The sequence below is a fragment of the Eleutherodactylus coqui genome, chromosome 2 (genome assembly GCF_035609145.1).
Source record: "Eleutherodactylus coqui strain aEleCoq1 chromosome 2, aEleCoq1.hap1, whole genome shotgun sequence".
Taxonomy (NCBI): Eukaryota; Metazoa; Chordata; class Amphibia; order Anura; family Eleutherodactylidae; genus Eleutherodactylus; species Eleutherodactylus coqui.
In genome coordinates this window covers 196,193,301-196,212,632 of record NC_089838.1, presented here as the reverse complement: position 1 = coordinate 196,212,632, position 19,332 = coordinate 196,193,301, and the positions used below count along the sequence as shown (strand labels likewise).

Here is a 19,332-nt window from a genome sequence, read left to right as displayed (position 1 = left end):
GGAGGCTGTTGAGCGCACACTTCTGTATCAGAAAACAGTCCGCTCACATACGGATTGGAGCCACAGTTCTACACAAGAGATCTTGCTCAGTTTAATAGAAACACATACAGATAGAGTATAAAAGTTTATGAAAATAATTACACTTCCTTTAACACCCTTTAACCCTTTCCAATCCATTGTCTGACGTCTGAAGACATTATGATTTAAGGCTGTACAGCTCTGATGTTGAAAGATGTCCATCAGGGTTCTCTTACTGTATATTGCCAGCCTCTCTACTGTCGGGGCCTATCCAACGTGTCACCTCATGTAGTATTGGCTTTAGCCAGTATATAGCGCTGTTGTATAATGGCAGAAAAAGAGTGGACCCACTAGGAAAACCAGGATACAATTTGGATTGGAAACGGTTAATAGGATCACATCTGGGGCAAGTTAAAGGGGTTGTCCCGCGCCGAAACGGGGTTTTTTTTCAATAGGCCCCCCGTTCGGCACGAGACAAACCCAATGCATGTGTTAAAAAAAAAACCCCGTTTAGTACTTACCCGAATCCCCGCGCTGCGCGACTTCTTCCTTACCTTAGCAAGATGGCCGCCGGGATCTTCACCCACGATGCACCGCGGGTCTTCTCCCATGGTGCACAGTGGGCTCTGTGCGGTCCATTGCCGATTCCAGCCTCCTAATTGGCTGGAATCGGCACACGTGACGGGGCGGAGCTACGAGGACCAGCTCTCCGGCACGAGCGGCCCCATTCACCAGGGAGAAGACCGGACTGCGCAAGAGCGTCTAATCGGGCGATTAGACGCTGAAATTAGACGGCACCATGGAGACGAGGACGCTAGCAACGGAACAGGTAAGTGAATAACTTCTGTATGGCTCATAATTAATGCACAATGTACATTACAAAGTGCATTAATATGGCCATACAGAAGTGTATAACCCCACTTGCTTTCGCAGGACAACCCCTTTAAGGGCTCCTCCCTTTGCCAGTATAGTAACCTCTGCATGTGCCCAAAATAGGTCGTTTTTGGACTTTACTTTCCTCAAATAATGTATTCTCTGTATGAATATTCTACCCTGCCAGCTATAAATGCAGGAGCCGTCCGTATAAAAACGACAAGCTGCAGGTAACGCAATCCTGAGAAACTGGAAAAGTTGAATTGGGAACACAGGGAGTTACTATTTCGACGCACAATGCTAACCGGATCCAAGCTCCAGAAACTCCTGCCAGACATCCTCCTAAACAGTTTTCTTTGCCAACTGTTGTAAAATTAGAATACTAAAAAATAAAAAAAAAATTAAGAAACCACGCAATTGGTTTGGGCACAGAGCCTTATGCTACATAGTACATAGTGTTACACACATCGCACATGCATAAATAAATGCACATATCTATAAAAACTAAAAAATGTGAGTCGAGGACAATTTTACAATAGAGATGAGTTTGCCACATGTATGCAATGTATAAGGTCAGCACAATAACAATGAGCTGCCACGTTGAGCAAGGGGCTTTTGTAGGCCAGTGCTGACAACCAAAACCAAGAGCCTGAAAGCTAACGAGAGGTCAGGAAATAAAGACCAGATGTAATCAACTGCCCTCAGAGGTTTCTAAAACTATAGCAATGGTAATACATTTGCCTACAGTAGACATGGCCCCAGCACAGATCTGGAAGAACTACGATTATTTGCCTAGATTGCAGTGAGCTGATGAAATCATTGAGTGATCAGGAAGCTATTAGGTCCTAGTCAGACAATGTATCAGTATGTACTACTTTTTATATAGTTTATAAGGCCCCCTGCACACAGGCGGAAATTCTGCGGCAGGATTTCCCACCCGTGCCTGCTGCCATAGGATTACATGCATGCAATCCTATGCACACAGCCGCGATTTGTCCGCGTAAAGACACACGCAGAAAACAAATTGCGGCATGTTCTATTTCTGTGCGGGTCTCAGAGACCCGCCGGCTCCACTCTGCCCATGCGCCGGCTGCCGGCACGTCACAGAGAAGGTGACCCTGGGAGCGGGTAAGCCGCAGGGCTCTGCAGGGGCACGGGTTCGCATCCTGCTGCGAGAACTCTTGTAGCGGGATCTGACCTGGCCGTCTGCAGGCGGCATAAGTTATTTAATGGTAATGGCAGCATGCAACAGGCTTTCTCCCCACAGATAGAGTGATGTATACAGACCCCCTACTACAGTGCTACACAGAAAGGAGGAACTCGCTGGACAGTGTGACTTTCAGACACAACTATAAACCCTACCATCTTAACACTTCCTGATCATACAAGTTCCATATTAGCTGAAGGTGCAAATTCTCTCAGACCCTCTTCTAGGAAGGTTTTCCGCAAGATTTTGGACCACACCAAAAAGTTTCTGGCCATGGTTTGGTTTTGTAATGGTATGTCCAACAAGCTCATATACATGTAATGCCTAAGTGTCCACGTAGTGTACCATATAATGCCTTCCTGCAGCATAGTATTACGGGAGAAGATAGCTGCCCAAGACCAGCTTCACACGGGTGACAAGTCTCACACAAATATGAACCCCATTCTTTTGAGCGCGATATGGGGGTGGGATTCACAGCCCAATATCGCACTCGTCAGTGTGAAGTTAGCCTAAAACAGCACCCCATGGTTTCATACAACTCAAAAACTAGAGCCATAATATGGCCCATAAGCATAAGACTTCAAAAAGCCAATTTGCAGCGATTCTCCGCGATCAGCCTGTCAGATGTGGCTGACCGCAAAGATTCGTCTGCCAGCTCCTGCTCCCGGGCGGCAGCTCCCGCGGCGGAGATTCACCGCAGGACTTTGCAACGCCCTTGGACAGAGGGCCCAAGACAACCTTGTGTGATAAAAGAGCACTAAACCTTGATAAACTTGTCAAACTATGCAATTTTTCTCATCAAGCCAAAAGCGGCCCTATAACTTTAGTAAAAGCACCAAGCAATACAACATGTAATATAAAGCACTATTTTTAATATGGAGTTGGCAGTTTTCCCATGTCATGAACAAAAAAAAAAAAATCACCTAGAGAATCGTGCTCTTTAAGTGGGTCATGTGATTTCATTCTGCCCACCTGAGATTTACTTGGCTTTATGTATTCTCAAGTCAGTTTTCAGTTAGCATAAGGCCACAGCAAATACCGTTCAAAACGTGCCATGAAAAAAAACCAAAAATATTCCTGTTTTCCTTCACACTCGCAGAAACGCATTGCGATTTCCACAAGTGAAGGGAGTGAAAAAAAAAATTAAAAAAAAAAATTAAAAAATCACAAGATGTTTTATTTTGCTGCGCTCTCCACGCAGACCGCTTCCATTAAGGTAAATGGAAGCCGCCGACCCGCAATTGACATTGCAGAAAGACCGCGGGTATCTGCAGCATTGCCTAGCGACGGCGCGGGAAAATCTGATATTTAAAAGAAAAATCCGTACTGTGCATGACTGACGGCGAGCGCCCACGGTCATCCGCATTACAGAAAAGACAAGGTATGCAGGGTTGCTGGCCGGGGTCAGAGCCGGATTCAGTTGCATGCGGAATCCGGATTGCCCGTGTACAGCCGGCCCAAGGACTGATTCTCACAGGCATTTGTAATTTCGGTCTATGAAATATGTAGCATTTTTAACACACCTGTGCATTTTTTTCCATGCGCAAAACACAAGGAGGCCCAATTGGTGTCACTTTCTTTTTTTAAACTATTATCTATCAACATGTCCAGTGATTACTGCATTGTCTACAAGTTTTAGACACCAGAATGGGCATCTACTTTGTATTTTGGCATAATTTAAAAGGACTACAGATTACATCTGCAGGAACTGCTCCAGTGGGTTTACTTCATCTGACCGAGAGCATTATATCTGCTTGTTACAAATACACTGAAAGAAACAAGAAGCAAGTTCAGTTTTACCCCAACCACTTTAACAGCTGTGGAACCAAGTACAAAGGTTACATCCACTTCCAAACAGATTGTACGCTGAGGTGTGTAGGTAGGTGTGTGATGCCCCCTTCTGCAGACACGGTCTACTAACAGCTCCTGTGCTTCTATGCTCCACTGTAGAACCATTCCAAAGGACAAGCACAGCCTTCTTCACATGAACTGCCCCTGCAAGGGCTCACTCACACGGGCGTATTCAGTTGCTTATTACACACATTATGTAGTGCTAAAACCCCATTGGTTTACATTAGGCCATTCAGACCTGCGTTATTTACACGCAACCATCACGTGCATGTCCTATTTTGGTGCACATTACGTGCATTATACTGTATCGGTGAATACAATACACAGTGCAGGCATGTTACATGCCTATTTGCGGCATATTGTTTTATGTGCATAATATGCAATATGTGCATAATACGCCGACAACATACTGTGTGAACGAGTCCCCAACTCTTTCAACCCCACCTCTGCACTGCCAGTCGAGTGAAATAGCAGTGCTCCCAGTGTCAGACTGTAGTGCCTGTAGCCCAAATCATTCATTCTGGGGCAGTTTTCCAGAGTCCATAGGACAACTTTTATAAGAAGACAGGCGTAGATACAGTGGCTTAACTATCTCTTTAAAAAGGTGCATTCACCAAATAGTCACATACCAGTTCTACAAAACTATAGTGATTATAGTGCAGCTACCTCCACCAATCACAGGTAACATCTTCACTATCTGGACCCATGACCACCATAAAGACTTCCTTTAGCCACTACTTGTCTCTGAATACTCTGCCCATCCTGCTGCTACACCCTCCTGTCAGAGCCCCACACAGTAGTAGTGTACCAGTTGGGGTCCACAAAATACCACCCCTCAAAGTAATTTCCCTATTACATCCAGTGCAAAAATAATACTTCCTTTATATTCCACACCAATATCCCTTTTGTGTGCCATACAATTCTAGTACCCACTTGTGCCCCATAAAGTAATAGTGCCCCACAGTAAAAATTCCCCCATATTGCCCACCAATAAAAATAATGCCTTCTTTGCGCTCCACAGAAAGGCCTCACGTCCACGGCCATATTGGTAAAATGCTGCAGATCTCCCCGTAGCGCTTTACTGTTCGCAAGTACAGGGACTGCCGGCAGAGACCTACATGGCTGCAAGTGTACAGCTCACGCCTGCGTATCACACACAGGCATGCGCAGTGTGACTTTTTAAGATTCCCGGCTGTTTCATAGCCGGGCAGCATATGAAAATGCTGGCCAAACGCAAATCATTGCATATGGACAGCGTTGCATACGTTACCTATACAAGTTTATAGGGCTCACACTGTGGTACACAGAGAAAGAGTATGCTGTGATCTACTTCTCATGTGCATCTACATGCACATGTGCATGGATAAATGAAAGTCAAAGAAAAACTGCCTGTGGACATGAGCCCTAAGTGTTCCCCTCATGTCCCCTGAAAGGTAATGCCCACTCCACCCCTCTTAAAATTGTGCCCTTTCAAAGTACATGAGCCCCAACTGTGCCACAAAAAGTATGTGACCTGACAAAGTTTGGCCCCAAAAGTACATGTTCCCTGGCTGTGCCCTCACCCAGTACACGTGCCCCAAAGTAGGGAAAACAACCTTGCTTTTCAGTAACTATGCCTCCTATAACCACCCCTCCAGGAAGAATTACAAACACACACACTTCATTGACAGGGCTAAATCTGCCTACAGCCAAAAATCTGCAAAAAAGCCACAAATTGACAGTTTTTAGAGGTGGAATTTGCTGCAGAAATTTGTGACATGTGAACATACTGCAAGTGTGTGATTTCCATTACCACACAGTTGTGCCTGGTATTTCAGTTCAGTCCCATTCACCATCTCTATACAGTGACAGCACTGTGCCATGTATGTACCAAAGTGACAGCGGCACTCACCAGAGTTCCACTGTCACATCAGCTGACCAGCAAGGATCCTGAGTGGCAGAGCCCTGCTGATCAATTATTAATGATCTATTCTAAGGAAAGGCCAGCAATAATGTAGTCCCAGAAAATCCCTTTAACATTCAGTCTCTGTAGCTTTTTTTATTCTAACAGAAGTTTATACTCCACATCAATAAGTGACATGTTTTTTATATCTTTGACAACTTCCTAAGGTAGAAAAAGTCTTCTGCATCAAATAACCAGGACCCCATTAAGCCTCATTTACACGGGACGACTGTTGGGCATAAGATGCCCGACACTTGGCCCCGCACATATTTACTCCCATGCTGCTGTACAGGAATGAGTATCGCTGGCTCTCTGACAGAGCGACCTGCAGGGGGCCGGGGCGGCTAGAGGAGATTTCACTCCTTGCGCTCCCTCGCACCTCTCCATTCACTTAAACAGTGGCTGTTCAGTACTGAACAGCTGCTGTTTATGCTGAATTATGAGCTCACCTTTCATCATTTATGCAGCCTAAACGATGAGCTGAACGATGATCGTTCAGTGTAAACAGCAGCCGTTCAGTACTGAACAACCACAGTTAAAGTTAATGGAGAGGGGCGGGGGAGAGCGAGGAGTGAAATCTCCTCCAGCCGCCCTGCTGCGAGCCAGCAATACTCCTGTGCAGCAGCACAGGAGAGAGTACATGTGGGGACGAGTGTCGGGCATAGTTTGCCCCACATTCACCCCGTGTAAATGGGGCTTTAGTCAGTAACCATGCCAAAAGATATGAAAATATTTCTGGATTCAGTATAATATAATGTGATATCAGGTATAATATATACGCACAGGAAATTAATAGAAAAACCATCATCCTGAGTGCTCACAATAGTTATTCTATTCACATAATAAAAGCAGTATAGGAGCAGGCACACTGGACCTTGGAGGAATAAAATTAGCAGATATGAATACTTAATTAAGCTTTGCCCTTGTTAAGCAAACTATCCATGTCCTTACCGTCAAACAAGTTACTAGCAACCAATGATTACACTTTTCAGTAAGAGGATTGAAGAAGAAAAAAAAAAAAAAGCAGATCTAAACCGTCTTCCTGCTTTGTGAATGTATGCAGGTTCCCACACTTTAAGGGGCTGGCTTAGCTTGTGTTTGTTTTTATAAACATGGATGCAACTGTGCGAAAACAAAGGGAGCCGAGCTGTGATGCCAGGAGATCAGCGACACGTGACCTATGCGAAGTCAGTCATTCCTAAACAATAGCCAGGACCACCACAGGATCTGCAGGACTAGATCACCAGGGGAGAGGATGGCCAAGTACCACTGCTATCGTTTTAATACAATTGCAAACATGTTTAAAGAAAAATAAACAACCCCCTTTAAAAATGGTTATCCTGTACCTATAGGCATTTTTTTCCAGCTCTATAAGAATTGATGACCAGTCTATCCTAAAGGCCCATTTAGACACAAAGATAATTACTCAAAAGATGTCGCTCAAGCGACGAGCGATTGTTGTGTCATTTACAGCGCAAGATGATCGCTCAAGGTGAGTGATCACTTTGCACTGCCAGCGGAGGATGCAGAAGACAAACAGGTTGTCCCCGCTTGTATTCTGCATCCAGATGTTTTCTGCATGGAGCACCCGGCTGTTATACAGCCAAGCACTCCATGCTGGGTATGAAGAACAGAGCTAGACAGCTCTGTTCTTCATACCCAGCCCGTTATCATGGAGCGGGATACAGCTGAAGCAATAGTATCAGCTGTATCCTGCTGTGAATCCCTGATAAGGCTCATCCTTGTTTTTCAGCATGCTGAAACACAACAATGAGCGATGGGAGAACGAAAATTGCACAATGTCAGTGCAGTTACACAACGATTATCGCTCAAAAGATGGCTTTTGAGCTAATTTTGAGTGATAATCGTTATGTATAAATGGCCCTTAAGAATGCAGTTACAATGAAAATTCTTGAACCCCCACTGCAAATTAGGTGTACAGCGATACCTTGGGTTCCGAGTGCCTCAGCTTGAGAGCTTTTTGACTTGCGAGCAGGCTCTCTGCCGAATTTTTGCTCTAATTTAAGAGCAAAAACATGGGTTACGAGCTTATATTTAAAGCCCTTTCCCGAAAATCACTGCAGGGGTTGCCGGCAGCCCATTGCATTCATAGGACAGCGGCATCCCTATTGAAATCAATGGGAGATCTTGCGATCTGGAACGGATTAATGGCTTTTCCATTCATTTTAATAGGGAAAATTGATTTGACTTATGAGTGTTTTGGGTTAAGAGCTTCGTCAGGAAGCAATTAAACTTCTAACCTAAGGCACCACTGTAAACATTATTTGCAATAGGGGTTGAATAATTTTGATTGCAACTGTAGGTCATCAATAGCTGATAAGCAAGGGACAGCTGCTTGGAATCCCAACCAATTAGCTAGTCGCTGGGCCACTATCACGGTATACAGAGCAAGAAGCCGATAGCCATTTGTTGTGCAGTGGCCTACCATTGTACTGCAGGCAGAGCACCAGAGAACTGTAAACTTTAAATATTGCTGACCTACACTTAAGGCCCATTTACATGGGACAAGTGTTGGGCAAACAATGCTGACACTCATCCCCATGTATACTCGCTCCCATGCTGTTACACAGGAGAGAGTATCGCTGGGATTGCTCACAGCGCGGCCAGCAGGGGGCCGGGGCGGCTGGAGGAGAGTTCTTTCCCTATTCACTGTAAGCAGCAGTCGTTAATAGCAGCCGTTCAGTACTGCACACTGAATAACCAGGTAATTCAGTTTTCAAGAATGCTGAAACTGAATGACTCATCTAGTCTCTGCATGCTTTTACACAGAAAGACTATCATTCAAAACCTTGTGGGAGCGCAGGGTTTTGAGGTACTACCAATGATAATCGTACCGTGTAGAAAGACCTTTAGAAAGGCTCAGATCGGGGAGGGGGGGTTTGTGTGACTTCTGGCACCCCCTCCAATAAGCTTGTTTGAAGGGGCCACAACATTCAGAGAAGCTCTGCGGCCTTTACACTGTATACCAGGCACAGCACAGAATATTTTAGCGGCGGGGTATGGTGCTGCAGCTCAATGCCATTCGCTTGAACTGGACCGAGCTGCAGAAAGGCCATGGGACTGATGAGCGCGAGGTCAGAAAAGTCCACAATACTCACCCAAGCACCACAACTCCTTCAATAGCGGTATTAGCACTTAGATACCAAAACCGTTTTTGATTGTTTTGGTTTTTTATAAAATATGGCAAAAGTTTTTTGGTTTTTTTTTACTTTTATTACCTTTTATTGTTTGTTTCACCTTTTGTCTTCTCTTCAGGGCTCCCGGCTTTGTCTAACAGCTAAGCCTTTGACCTGTTCTGGCAGGGGCTAACCCCTTCCCGCTATTTGAAGTAGTTTATGTCCTGCAGCGTCGGGCTATGTATAAAGAGATTGCTGCGCTACCTCTCTTCATACAGCACGGGGGTCAGCTGTTTATTACAGCTGACACCCGCGGGCAATAGCTGCAATCTGCCGCGTAGCCGATTGCGGCCATTAACCCTTTAAATGCCACTGTCATTTGTGACAGCGGCATTTAAATCCCCCGAACGACGTTCCCCCCACGTGAGACCACAGGGAGCCTTAGGCCTCATGTCTACGGGCAAAAGAAGAATTAAAATCCGCAGCGGATTTTAACTCTTCTCCTGCCCGCGGATCCGCATCCTATAGGGATGCATTGACCACCCGTGGGTAGATAAATACCCGCGGATGGTCAATAAAAGTGTTTTAAAAAAAAAAAAAAAAAGGGAGCATAAAAAAATCTGGACCATGCTCCATTTTCGGGCGGGTCTCCCACGGGGACGGCTCCCGCAGGCTTCTATTGAAGCCTATGGAAGCTGTCCGGATCCGAGGGAGACCAATATAAGAATTTACTCACCTGCTCCGGATCTTCCCTTCGCCGCGGCTTCATCTTCTCTCCGTCGCAGCCGGATCTTTTTTCTTCGGGCTGGCACATGCGCGGGGCACGCAACCGACGTGCCCTGCGCATCCACCGGGCCGAAGAAAGAAGATCCAGCCGTGACATAGAGAAGATGAAGCCGCGGCGAAGGGAAGATCCGGAGCGGGCGAGAGGTGAGTTAATTCTTATTTTTATGCCTCATGTCCGCGGGGCAGGAGGGACCCGCTACGGATTCTCCATGGAGAATCTGTAGCGGGCCTGATTTTCCCCGTGGACATGAGGCCTTACAGGTGTCATGGCAGCAGGCTCCATCTGAAAGGCTCCAGGGCTGCCTTAGCAGACTGCCTATCAAATCGCAGTATGACGTAATGCTGTAGCATTACGTCATACTGCAGAAGCGATCAAAGTGTAGGTAGTTGTGGTCCCCCAGGTGAGCTTAAAAAAAACAAAAACAAAAAAAACACGAGTTTAAATCACCCCCCTTTTGCCGTATCTATAATAAAACAAAACATAGGAAAAATACATGTTTGATATTGCCACGTCCGTAAAAGTCCAATCTATCAAAGTAGCGCATTATTTACTCCGCACGGTGAACGTCATCTGAAAGAACGAACGCCAGAAATGCACTTTCAGTCAATAAAAAGCGATCAAAAAGTCGTATGTATTCCAAATCAGTACCAACTAAACTACAGGACATCCCGCAAAAAATGAGCCCTCGCACAACTATGTCGACAGAAAAATAAAAGTTATTATGTGTAGAAGATGGCGGCAGAAAATTTTAAAAAATTAAATGTATGAAAAAAAAATTAAATTAGTACGGCAAAAAAAAAAACTACACACGTTTGGTATTGTGGTAATCGTACTAACCCATAGAATAAAGTCATCTAGTCGAAATCACAAAAGATGGCAGAATGTCTATTTTCATTTTACTCCACCTTTTTTTTTTTAAGTTTCAGTACATTATATGGTACAATAAATAGCACCATTGTAAAATACAACTCGTCCCGCAAAGAACAAGCCCTCATACAGAGACGTTGATGGATAAATAAAAGGAATTACGATTTTTTTAAAGGGAGAGGAAAAAAAAAAGGGAGCCGTGTCAATAAAGGGTTACTCACACACAACGTATATTTACAATGCCGTAGGTTTAAAGCCCAGAGCCAAATTGGGTTGAATTGATCTAAAACCACGTTTCATATCCCACATTACAGAATGGTTTGGTAATGATCTAGAACCAGGGCAGGGGCCCCTGTATACCATCTCTTGACCAGCATGGAGAGGGGTTAAAGCACATCCCTTGCTCCAGAGGACCAGCTTTTCCCTAAATTATGTGCACAACTCATTGCTTTGAATAGGAATGGTAATGCTTAATTTTTCCAGCAGTGGTGCTGCAGGGTAATCAGACCCTACCTACCAGTCATGGCTTGATAAGATTGTCTGTTAGATCGCAGTATAATGTAATAGATTATACTGCAGAAATGATCAAAGCATCGCAAGTTCTCGTTACCTACGGCGGGCTAAAAAATAAATAAATTTTTAAAAAGTGAAAATCTGTTTTAAAAAAAAAAGTTATAAATAAAACTAAAAGGTAAGGGGATTCCTCCCCCCTTGGGTTGCTGCCCCATGAGAGAAGAACCCCCCCCCCCCCTACACCACCCCAACACCTGTCTACCTCTCTCCTCCCCTTCTGCAAGTTGGCCCTGGCCAGGCCACTGAGGTCTTTGAATCGTTTCTATGACAAAAACAATGAAAGGCGGAGAGGAATCTGGCTATAAGGGCTTATTTACACGAGCGTAAATCAGCCGGTATTTCCACGGCCGGCATACGTTGCCATCTAAGCAGTCCTCTCCCCCTCTCTGCCTCTCTCCTCCTCTCAGAGCGGTTTGCAATGAAGTGGCCAGGATGGGGGCGGAGCTAAGCTCGCGCCCCATCCCCTTGTCCATAGCCAGCAATGGGTGTGGGTGCGCCAGAGCAGAGCTTAGCTCCGCCCATCTCTCCCATCGCAAACGCCGGGGTGGAGGAGAGAGGCAGAAAGCCGGTGAGGGGGAGGGAACGACTGCATAGATGGAAGCGTATATCGACTGGCCGTGAAAACGCCGGCATATATACGCTCGTGTAAATAAGCCCTAACTGATTAGAATTCCACTATTACCACTAACCCAGCCAGCCTTGCACGCCGACATACATTGCCTCAATGTTATATTCCTATGGAAAATTTTTGGGGGAAAAAATAAAAAATAAAAAAATTGTTTTTAGGTAAGTTTTTAGTTTATGGCAGGTGGTTTTTTCCATTGTGTTATTTATAATAGAAAAACCTTAAAAAAGAAACCCCAAAACATATTTTGTATTGCCATAAAAATGTGATCTATCAAAGTATGCATTATTTACTCCACGCGGTGACCGTCAGAGGAAAAAAAAAGCCAGAAATGCAGTTTCTTTGGTCATCCAATCTCCAAGACAAAATAATAAAAAAAGTGATCAAAAAACGTCATACGTACCCAACAATAGAGCCAGCAGAAACTACAGGTCGTCCCACAAAAAAAAATGAGCCCCTGCACAACTAGGTTGAAAAATAAATAATGTTACAGCTGTCATAAGATGTCGGCAAAAAAGCTTAATTTTTTTTTGCAAAGATATTTTAGATTTTAAAAATAGTACAGTAATCATTTTTTTTAAATTGGAGGGGGAAGAAAAAAAAACCCAACATAGGGGGAAAAAAAGAAGCTGCGTCGTTAATGGGTCCAAAGAGATGGTTCAAAACAGAGCACACAACCAGTTAAATGATAAGCGCACCATTTACGTATAGTTCATAAGCCAGAGATTTATATTTCTGCCACTATAACTGTACAGGGTAACTTGAAAGGGGCCCAAATACATTAGAGCAAAGTCAGCCAAGCCAGCTAATTATCTTTTGTGCATGGTGGTGTCCTGGCCCTCTCCTGATAAGAAATAGCTTTCTTTCTAGTAAAAAACACACCCAAACTTGCCCTGTGTGAACTCATGCTGAAGAATTTTTTGAACATGATAATGAATCCCATTTGAGATTCCAGATAATGTTTTCCCTTGGAAAAGCAGACTAACTTTGGCGCAAGAAAGAAAAATGTGCATCAATCTAATTTCATGCAAGTTACTCATGTGTTATAAATGTGACACGGTATATACAGCTGTGTGACACCTGTTGAATACAATGTAGCTGAGGCCTACAACTATCAGCTTTCCAAGCATGTTGGACGAGGCAATAAACCTGACAATTTAACAGTAGCCAATAGCATACTGGCAATCATGGCCTTTATGCTCATTTTCTACCCACAAAGCAAGTTTTAGAATTAAAAGCCAGACGGCGTGTATCAATGTAGAGGGGGGGGGGGGAATCAAAAAGAGTAATGCAGCACTAGTTTGGCTTGTTTATTGACAACATACTCTATGCCTATTCTGCGATTTGGCTCTGACTACTGAAGGTTTCTCTACTGCCAAAGTAGCTATAAATAATGTCCTGCTGACTTGCAGAGGGTCACAATGGCTGTGCGATACAATGTAGCTGCAGCAATCATATACAAATCAAATCTCACAAGAGGGATATTTACAGGGCTGTATCATTAATAACTTCAGAAGGGTCGGTGATCCAGGGATTATTAGGATTGCCAGATTGGAGTCAGAAAGGACTTTTTTGGTTAAATGGGAAAAACTGGCTTCTACCTCATTGTTTTGGGGTTTTTTTCCTCTGAATCAACATTAGGATTGATAGGCTTAAAGGGGTTGTCCCACGAAAGCAAGTTGGGGTATACACTTCTGTATGGCCATATTAATGCACTTTGTAATATACATTGTGCATTAAATATGAGCCATACAGAAGTTATTCACTTACCTGTTCCGTTGCTAGCATCCTCGTCTCCATGGTGCCGTCTAATTTCAGCGTCTAATCTCCCGATTAGACGCGCTTGCGCAGTCCGATCTTCTCCCTTCTGAATGGGGCCGCTCGTGCTGGAGAGCTGCTCCTCGTAGCTCCGCCCCGTCACGTGTGCCGATTCCAGCCAATCAGGAGGCTGGAATCGGCAATGGAACGCACAGAGCCCATGGTGCACCATGGGAGAAGACCTGCGGTCCACCGTGGGTGAAGATCCCGGCGGCCATCTTCGCAAGGTAAGTAAGAAGTCACCGGAGCGCGGGGATTCGGGTAAGTACTATCCGGTTTTTTTTTTTAAACCCCTGCATCGGGTTTGTCTCACGCCGAACGGGGGGGCTATTGAAAAAATAAAAACCCCGTTTCGGCGCGGGACAACCCCTTTAACTGGATGAAAACACGTACTTTTTTGGCTTTACATACTATGCATTCCAGAATTCTGGGGTAGAAAAGTTGCAAATTTTGGTAAAATGCCTGCTTGTGCAAAAGGGTTGCGATTTTTCTGCTTTCTGCATCAACATCTCCACGCCGGTGAAAAATTGGTGGGGTTTGTCAGGAGGGGGCGGGAACACCCCAGATTACCACATATATAATTTATATTAAAAACAAGCTCCTACCCAGTTCCCAAAAATAAGACTGGGGTCTTATATTAATTTTTTGCTCTGAAAGCTTTTACTTTTTTTACATTTATAGCTGCCTGGACACTATTTAAATTGATTTTAATTGTAATTTGTATATTTTTCGAGTAGCGCATATACATCAAGCATCCTGAAAAATCATCCTGCATCCACAAAAATCCTTAAAATTCATGCTAGGGCTTATTTTCGGGGTATGTCTAATTTTCTGAGAAACGGTGTATCTGGCTTAGATTTCTGTGTACAGAGGAGCTGAGATGCTTCTAAGGCTGGACTTTCACAAGCGAATCTCACAGCATGCAGGCCATGAAATATACACATGCTGTACGCAGCCAGTATGCAATGACATTGAGTACAGGCTGCAGGCCACCCATCGCCATGTATGCCGCGCAATAGGTGCCAAGATAGAACATGCTGTAATTTTTCTTACACGCAATTCATGTGAGCGGCAACATGGCCATCTGTGCGATGCTGGTACTGTGTATCACGCACGCAAAGCCCATACACATCATATGCATTAACCTAATATATAAAGAAATGTGCACTCTTCTCTAATTAGTCATATCATATGCCAGCAATCATCATACTAAACCAGCACAACTTTCCTCCAGAGTGTCTTAACATGTCACTGTCTTTGCCAATACTGAAAGCAATGCATGAAGAAACCCAAAAGCTGCCCACAAAATTAAGTTCAGCAGATTCTGCAAACAGTTTAATACAATATGTATGGGGCTCCAGACCCATCCCCAAATGAGAGTAAGTTAGGAGATCGCATGCTGCGTTTTAAAGGGGTTGTCACGCGCTGAAACGTTTTTTTTTTTTTTTCAATAGCCCCCCCGTTCGGCGCGAGACAAACCCGATGCAGGGGTTAAAAAAGAAAACCGGATAGTGCTTACCTGAATCCCCGCACTCCGGTGACTTCTTACTTACCTGGTGAAGATGGCCGCCGGGATCTTCTCCCTCGGTGGACCGCAGGTCTTCTGTGCGGTCCATTGCCGATTCCAGCCTCCTGATTGGCTGGAATCGGCACGTGACGGGGCGGAGCTACAAGGAGCCGCTCTCCGGCACGAGCGGCCCCATTCAGAAAAGAAGACCGGACTGCGCAAGCGCGTCTAATCGGGAGATTAGACGCTGAAAATTAGACGGCACCATGGCGACGGGGACGCTAGCAACGGAGCAGGTAAGTGAATAACTTCTCTATGGCTCATAATTAATGCACAATGTACATTACAAAGTGCATTAATATGGCCATACAGAAGTGCTTACCCCAACTTTGTTTCGCAGGACAACCCCTTTAACAGTTAATTCTCTGTTCTACAGAAGGGTCGGGCATTGGTCTCCCTCTCAAATGCTCTGCTAATCATACCGGTTTATAGGGAGATCAGGGAACATAACTGACTACACAATCATTGACATACCCAAAAGCCCTAGTATCAGGTATGAACACAGATACATATAGAAAATACAAAAATTCCAAACACTTACAATAGGGTTACGAAAAGTAGCTAGCTTCTGCTTAAGTCCTACAAAATGCCTGCTAGGATCTGTTAATGCATGTAAATAAAGTGTGATCTTTGTATTTATCATCTGAGCCATCTGCACACAGCATAGATTAAAGCACTCAAAAGAAGAAGAAAAAAAAAGTTAACTTAAGGTCATCGTTTGGCGACACCAAAATGCATTTACAACTGTGTACACACATCCTGCATGGCTAGTCTGCTCTATACACAAAACAGCTTCCTTTGTCAGCGATCAGCTGTTCGCTTGGCCCATCCTCTCTCCCTGCTTCCGGGTAGTAACAGAGCAGCCAATAATATGACAGCAAGCTGACAAAACAAGCAGCTCAGCACTCCTGCTCGCCTCTAGTAATATGCAACAGTTTAACAAGGAAGTTACAGAAGGGGGGTAGAGACCACATTATGCACATCACATCGTTTCCAGGTCCCTGAAACCTTCATTTGTAACCTTTTCCTTACACAGAAGCCAAACTATTGATAGAAAGAAGTTTCTCCAACTGCAGCCTACAATGTATTCTTTTCTACAAACTAAGTCACAACACAAAACACTGCAGCCCAAATAGAAAACAAACACATGGACAAAGTAAACAATTCTAAATATAACGCCAGCATAATTGCATAGGTAATAGGCATGAAAATAGGGCCAACGGAAGGGAGGAGGAAAGAAAACCTCTGTGACTCAGAATTTCTGCAGGCTGGTTGTCATTACCAAGCACTAAACATTTCCACCTCGGGATTAAACAGATCCTTGGCTTTTGAAGAAACAATAAAATGTAACAGCCCATTAACCCTCTCATGAGGTTTGACATTACTGGGACATATAGACTTAAAATGGCAACTATAAAACCTGATTTCCCCACTATCTAACCCAGCTTTCAGTATGGGGACTAAATTTAGGCCTGTGCCTTCTAATCCATGGAGACCGAGAGGGTCACACTCCTCCTCTGCTCCACCAAACGTCAACAAGACTCCCTTTCACAGCAAACCCACCACCTTCATTTTTCAGGAACAAAAACAAAAAACTACAGTGTCCTCTCCCACTTAATACACTTGGGTAAATGGGCTTCAAGAAAAAAAAAGGGGGTGGAAAGGAATAACATTCAAACAAAACAGATTCTGAGCCAATACCCCCTCCCCTCCGTAGCACAGCCCCCTTAAAGCCATTGGTGCCAGACAGACCCTAGGAAGCATACAAGGTCTGCAATCTAGAATCCAAAGTTAACTTTGCACACCCGAGTGTGTAAGAAGGAGGGAGTTAGGGGGGGTTGGGGGATAGTTGTGGACAAGTACTCCATCCAGGCCCAATCCTCTTTACAGTATAAGGAAAGTGTGATATTTAATCTCCATTACTAATATATGCTTCCAGCTAGTCAGCACTTGGGAGACAGGTGACCCTTTCCTTACTGGAGAGTCCTGCACTGCAGGCCTGAAAAGTCCAATCGGATTCTTTGTGCTCATTTAATGCAACGACACTTTGAGAAATCATTGTGTCTGAAGCTAGAAAGGAACAAAGCAGCAGCCCCATCAGAAGAGTGGAGGAGCGCACAGTGTAACCTGTGGTTAGCAGTCTAATTTAAGCTCTAGGGTGAGGTACCTGCACATCAGCTCCGCAGAGACATATATATATATATATATATATATATATATATATATATGACTAGAGGAAAGGGCTCGGCCATGGAGGCCTGAACAGTATTACAGCTAGGTGACAACAGTCTGCTGAGGATTAAAAACAGGAAAAACCCACAAGAGAAGACGCAGAGAAATAGGCCAAGTGCAGCCTGATGACACACAAGAGTGACTGATACAACAGGTTATTAATACACCGGATGACACAATGCAGCCGCACGGCACTCCAGCAAGTCGGGCTTGACAGCTTTAAGAAAAAAAGCACTAGAAATACAAAGAGGAGGTTGTGTCCCAGAAATAGTCTCCAAGGTGCAAAATAACCTCAAAACACCAACAGTAACAAGCAACTACCCCCCTCCCAATATAATGGGCCTGTGTCAGCCCAGGGACTCAACTACTTGTAAGCAGGATCCCCTGAGAATGGGAAGAGGAACACACATGAGAATATATATTATATACACACACACTATATATATATATATATATATATATATATATATATATATATATATATATATATATATATATATATATACCCAGGCCAGTCCCAGTATGGAGCACTTCCCCCCCAGTCCCAGTATAAGCTACTTAATGAGCAGCAGAGGACACGTCGCCGGCCCTCACTACACACCGGGGTTATAGAAGCTTCCAGCTCCTCACCCCACTCCTCTGTGCCGTCCACCGGCCATGACAAGGTAAAATGGCAGCAGACACAATAAACGGTTTTTCAGCTGCAGTTCTCGCCCCCTGCGTTACCGTCACGTCCCCCCACAGCCCCCCAGTATCACAGCCCCCCGAGAAGGATACAGTTTGACAACATCCGTGTCCATCCGCCTCTTGCCCGGGCTGGGAGATGACATGGCTTCAGCTCCCCCCCGGGGTCTCCCACTCCGCTGGCTGCAGTGCTGACGGCTGGAAAATACGCTTGTCGTTGACACAAGAAACCGGGACTTTTTTTCCTTCCCCGGGGTTCAGCTTAACCGGGGTTTCAGCCTCAGTCGGTGCTTATGTATGTGACTGAGGGGCCGGGCCTCGCTTTCCCCTGGACTCCGCAGTCGGTGTTGTCACCGCCGATGTCTTCGCTCGCCGGGGACTCCCCCCCCCTGGAACACATAAATAATACAACCGACTACGAGCACCGCTGTCACGTGACCTCGCCAACTAGTGACGCGCCGGTCGCGGAGGAAGACTTAAAAACAGAGAAGAGAGAGGAGGGGCCAGACTAATGGGGCGGAGTGATCTATGTGCTGCCCAAGCCTCGCTCCGGAGAGCGTCTACCTGTTCTCGGCTGTGAGGGAATTAGGCGGCCTTTATGGAAGATGGCGTTACACAGACGCCTTATGGGAGTTGTAGTCCGCTTGTCAGTGTCACAGCATAGAATAGTGAGGAGGGGGGAGCTTGCTGTTTTCATACTCCTGCTGACACAATTCTACAAGGCTGGGTTATAAATGTTCAGTGTAAGCAAAACAAGGGTGAACTGTAAGTGACCTGTCCCAGGAGAGCCATGGGAGGGGAGGACTATAGTATATGTTTAATACACAGAAGTAAAGCAGGAAGTACATGTGGGGGTACGAAGTAGAAACATGATCACGTATCTATCTGTACTTGGACAAGTTCACGTTGTACTTATAACTGACTCATTTACTGCTTCCTATGTCTACAAGACATCATTTCTCATACACGGAGATGTAGCTAGGCCGCGGCAAAGATTCAAGTTTGGTGCACCCCTCGCCCTGTCTTGCACTCTTGAGTTGAACTCCATTGACTGCGCTCCCCTTCCTCTACCAGTTAATGGAATATATATTGGGACCCCAGCGATTTGACACTTAGGCCTCATGTCCACGGGATAATTGTTGTTTAAAATC

The 19,332-nt window shown here is 44.9% G+C and overlaps 1 protein-coding gene across 1 annotated transcript in view; it reads right to left on the bottom strand.

The window, feature by feature from the left end:
- The window catches only part of UBE2H (ubiquitin conjugating enzyme E2 H), a 46,601-nt gene extending 27,942 nt beyond the window's left edge, over positions 1–18,659 (bottom strand). The window contains exon 1 of the mRNA XM_066592158.1: positions 18,275–18,659. Within this exon, the coding sequence (XP_066448255.1) occupies positions 18,275–18,327 (53 nt within the window). The 5' untranslated portion in view covers positions 18,328–18,659. The remainder of the gene's footprint in view (positions 1–18,274) is intronic.
- Positions 18,660–19,332: the final 673 nt, after the last annotated feature.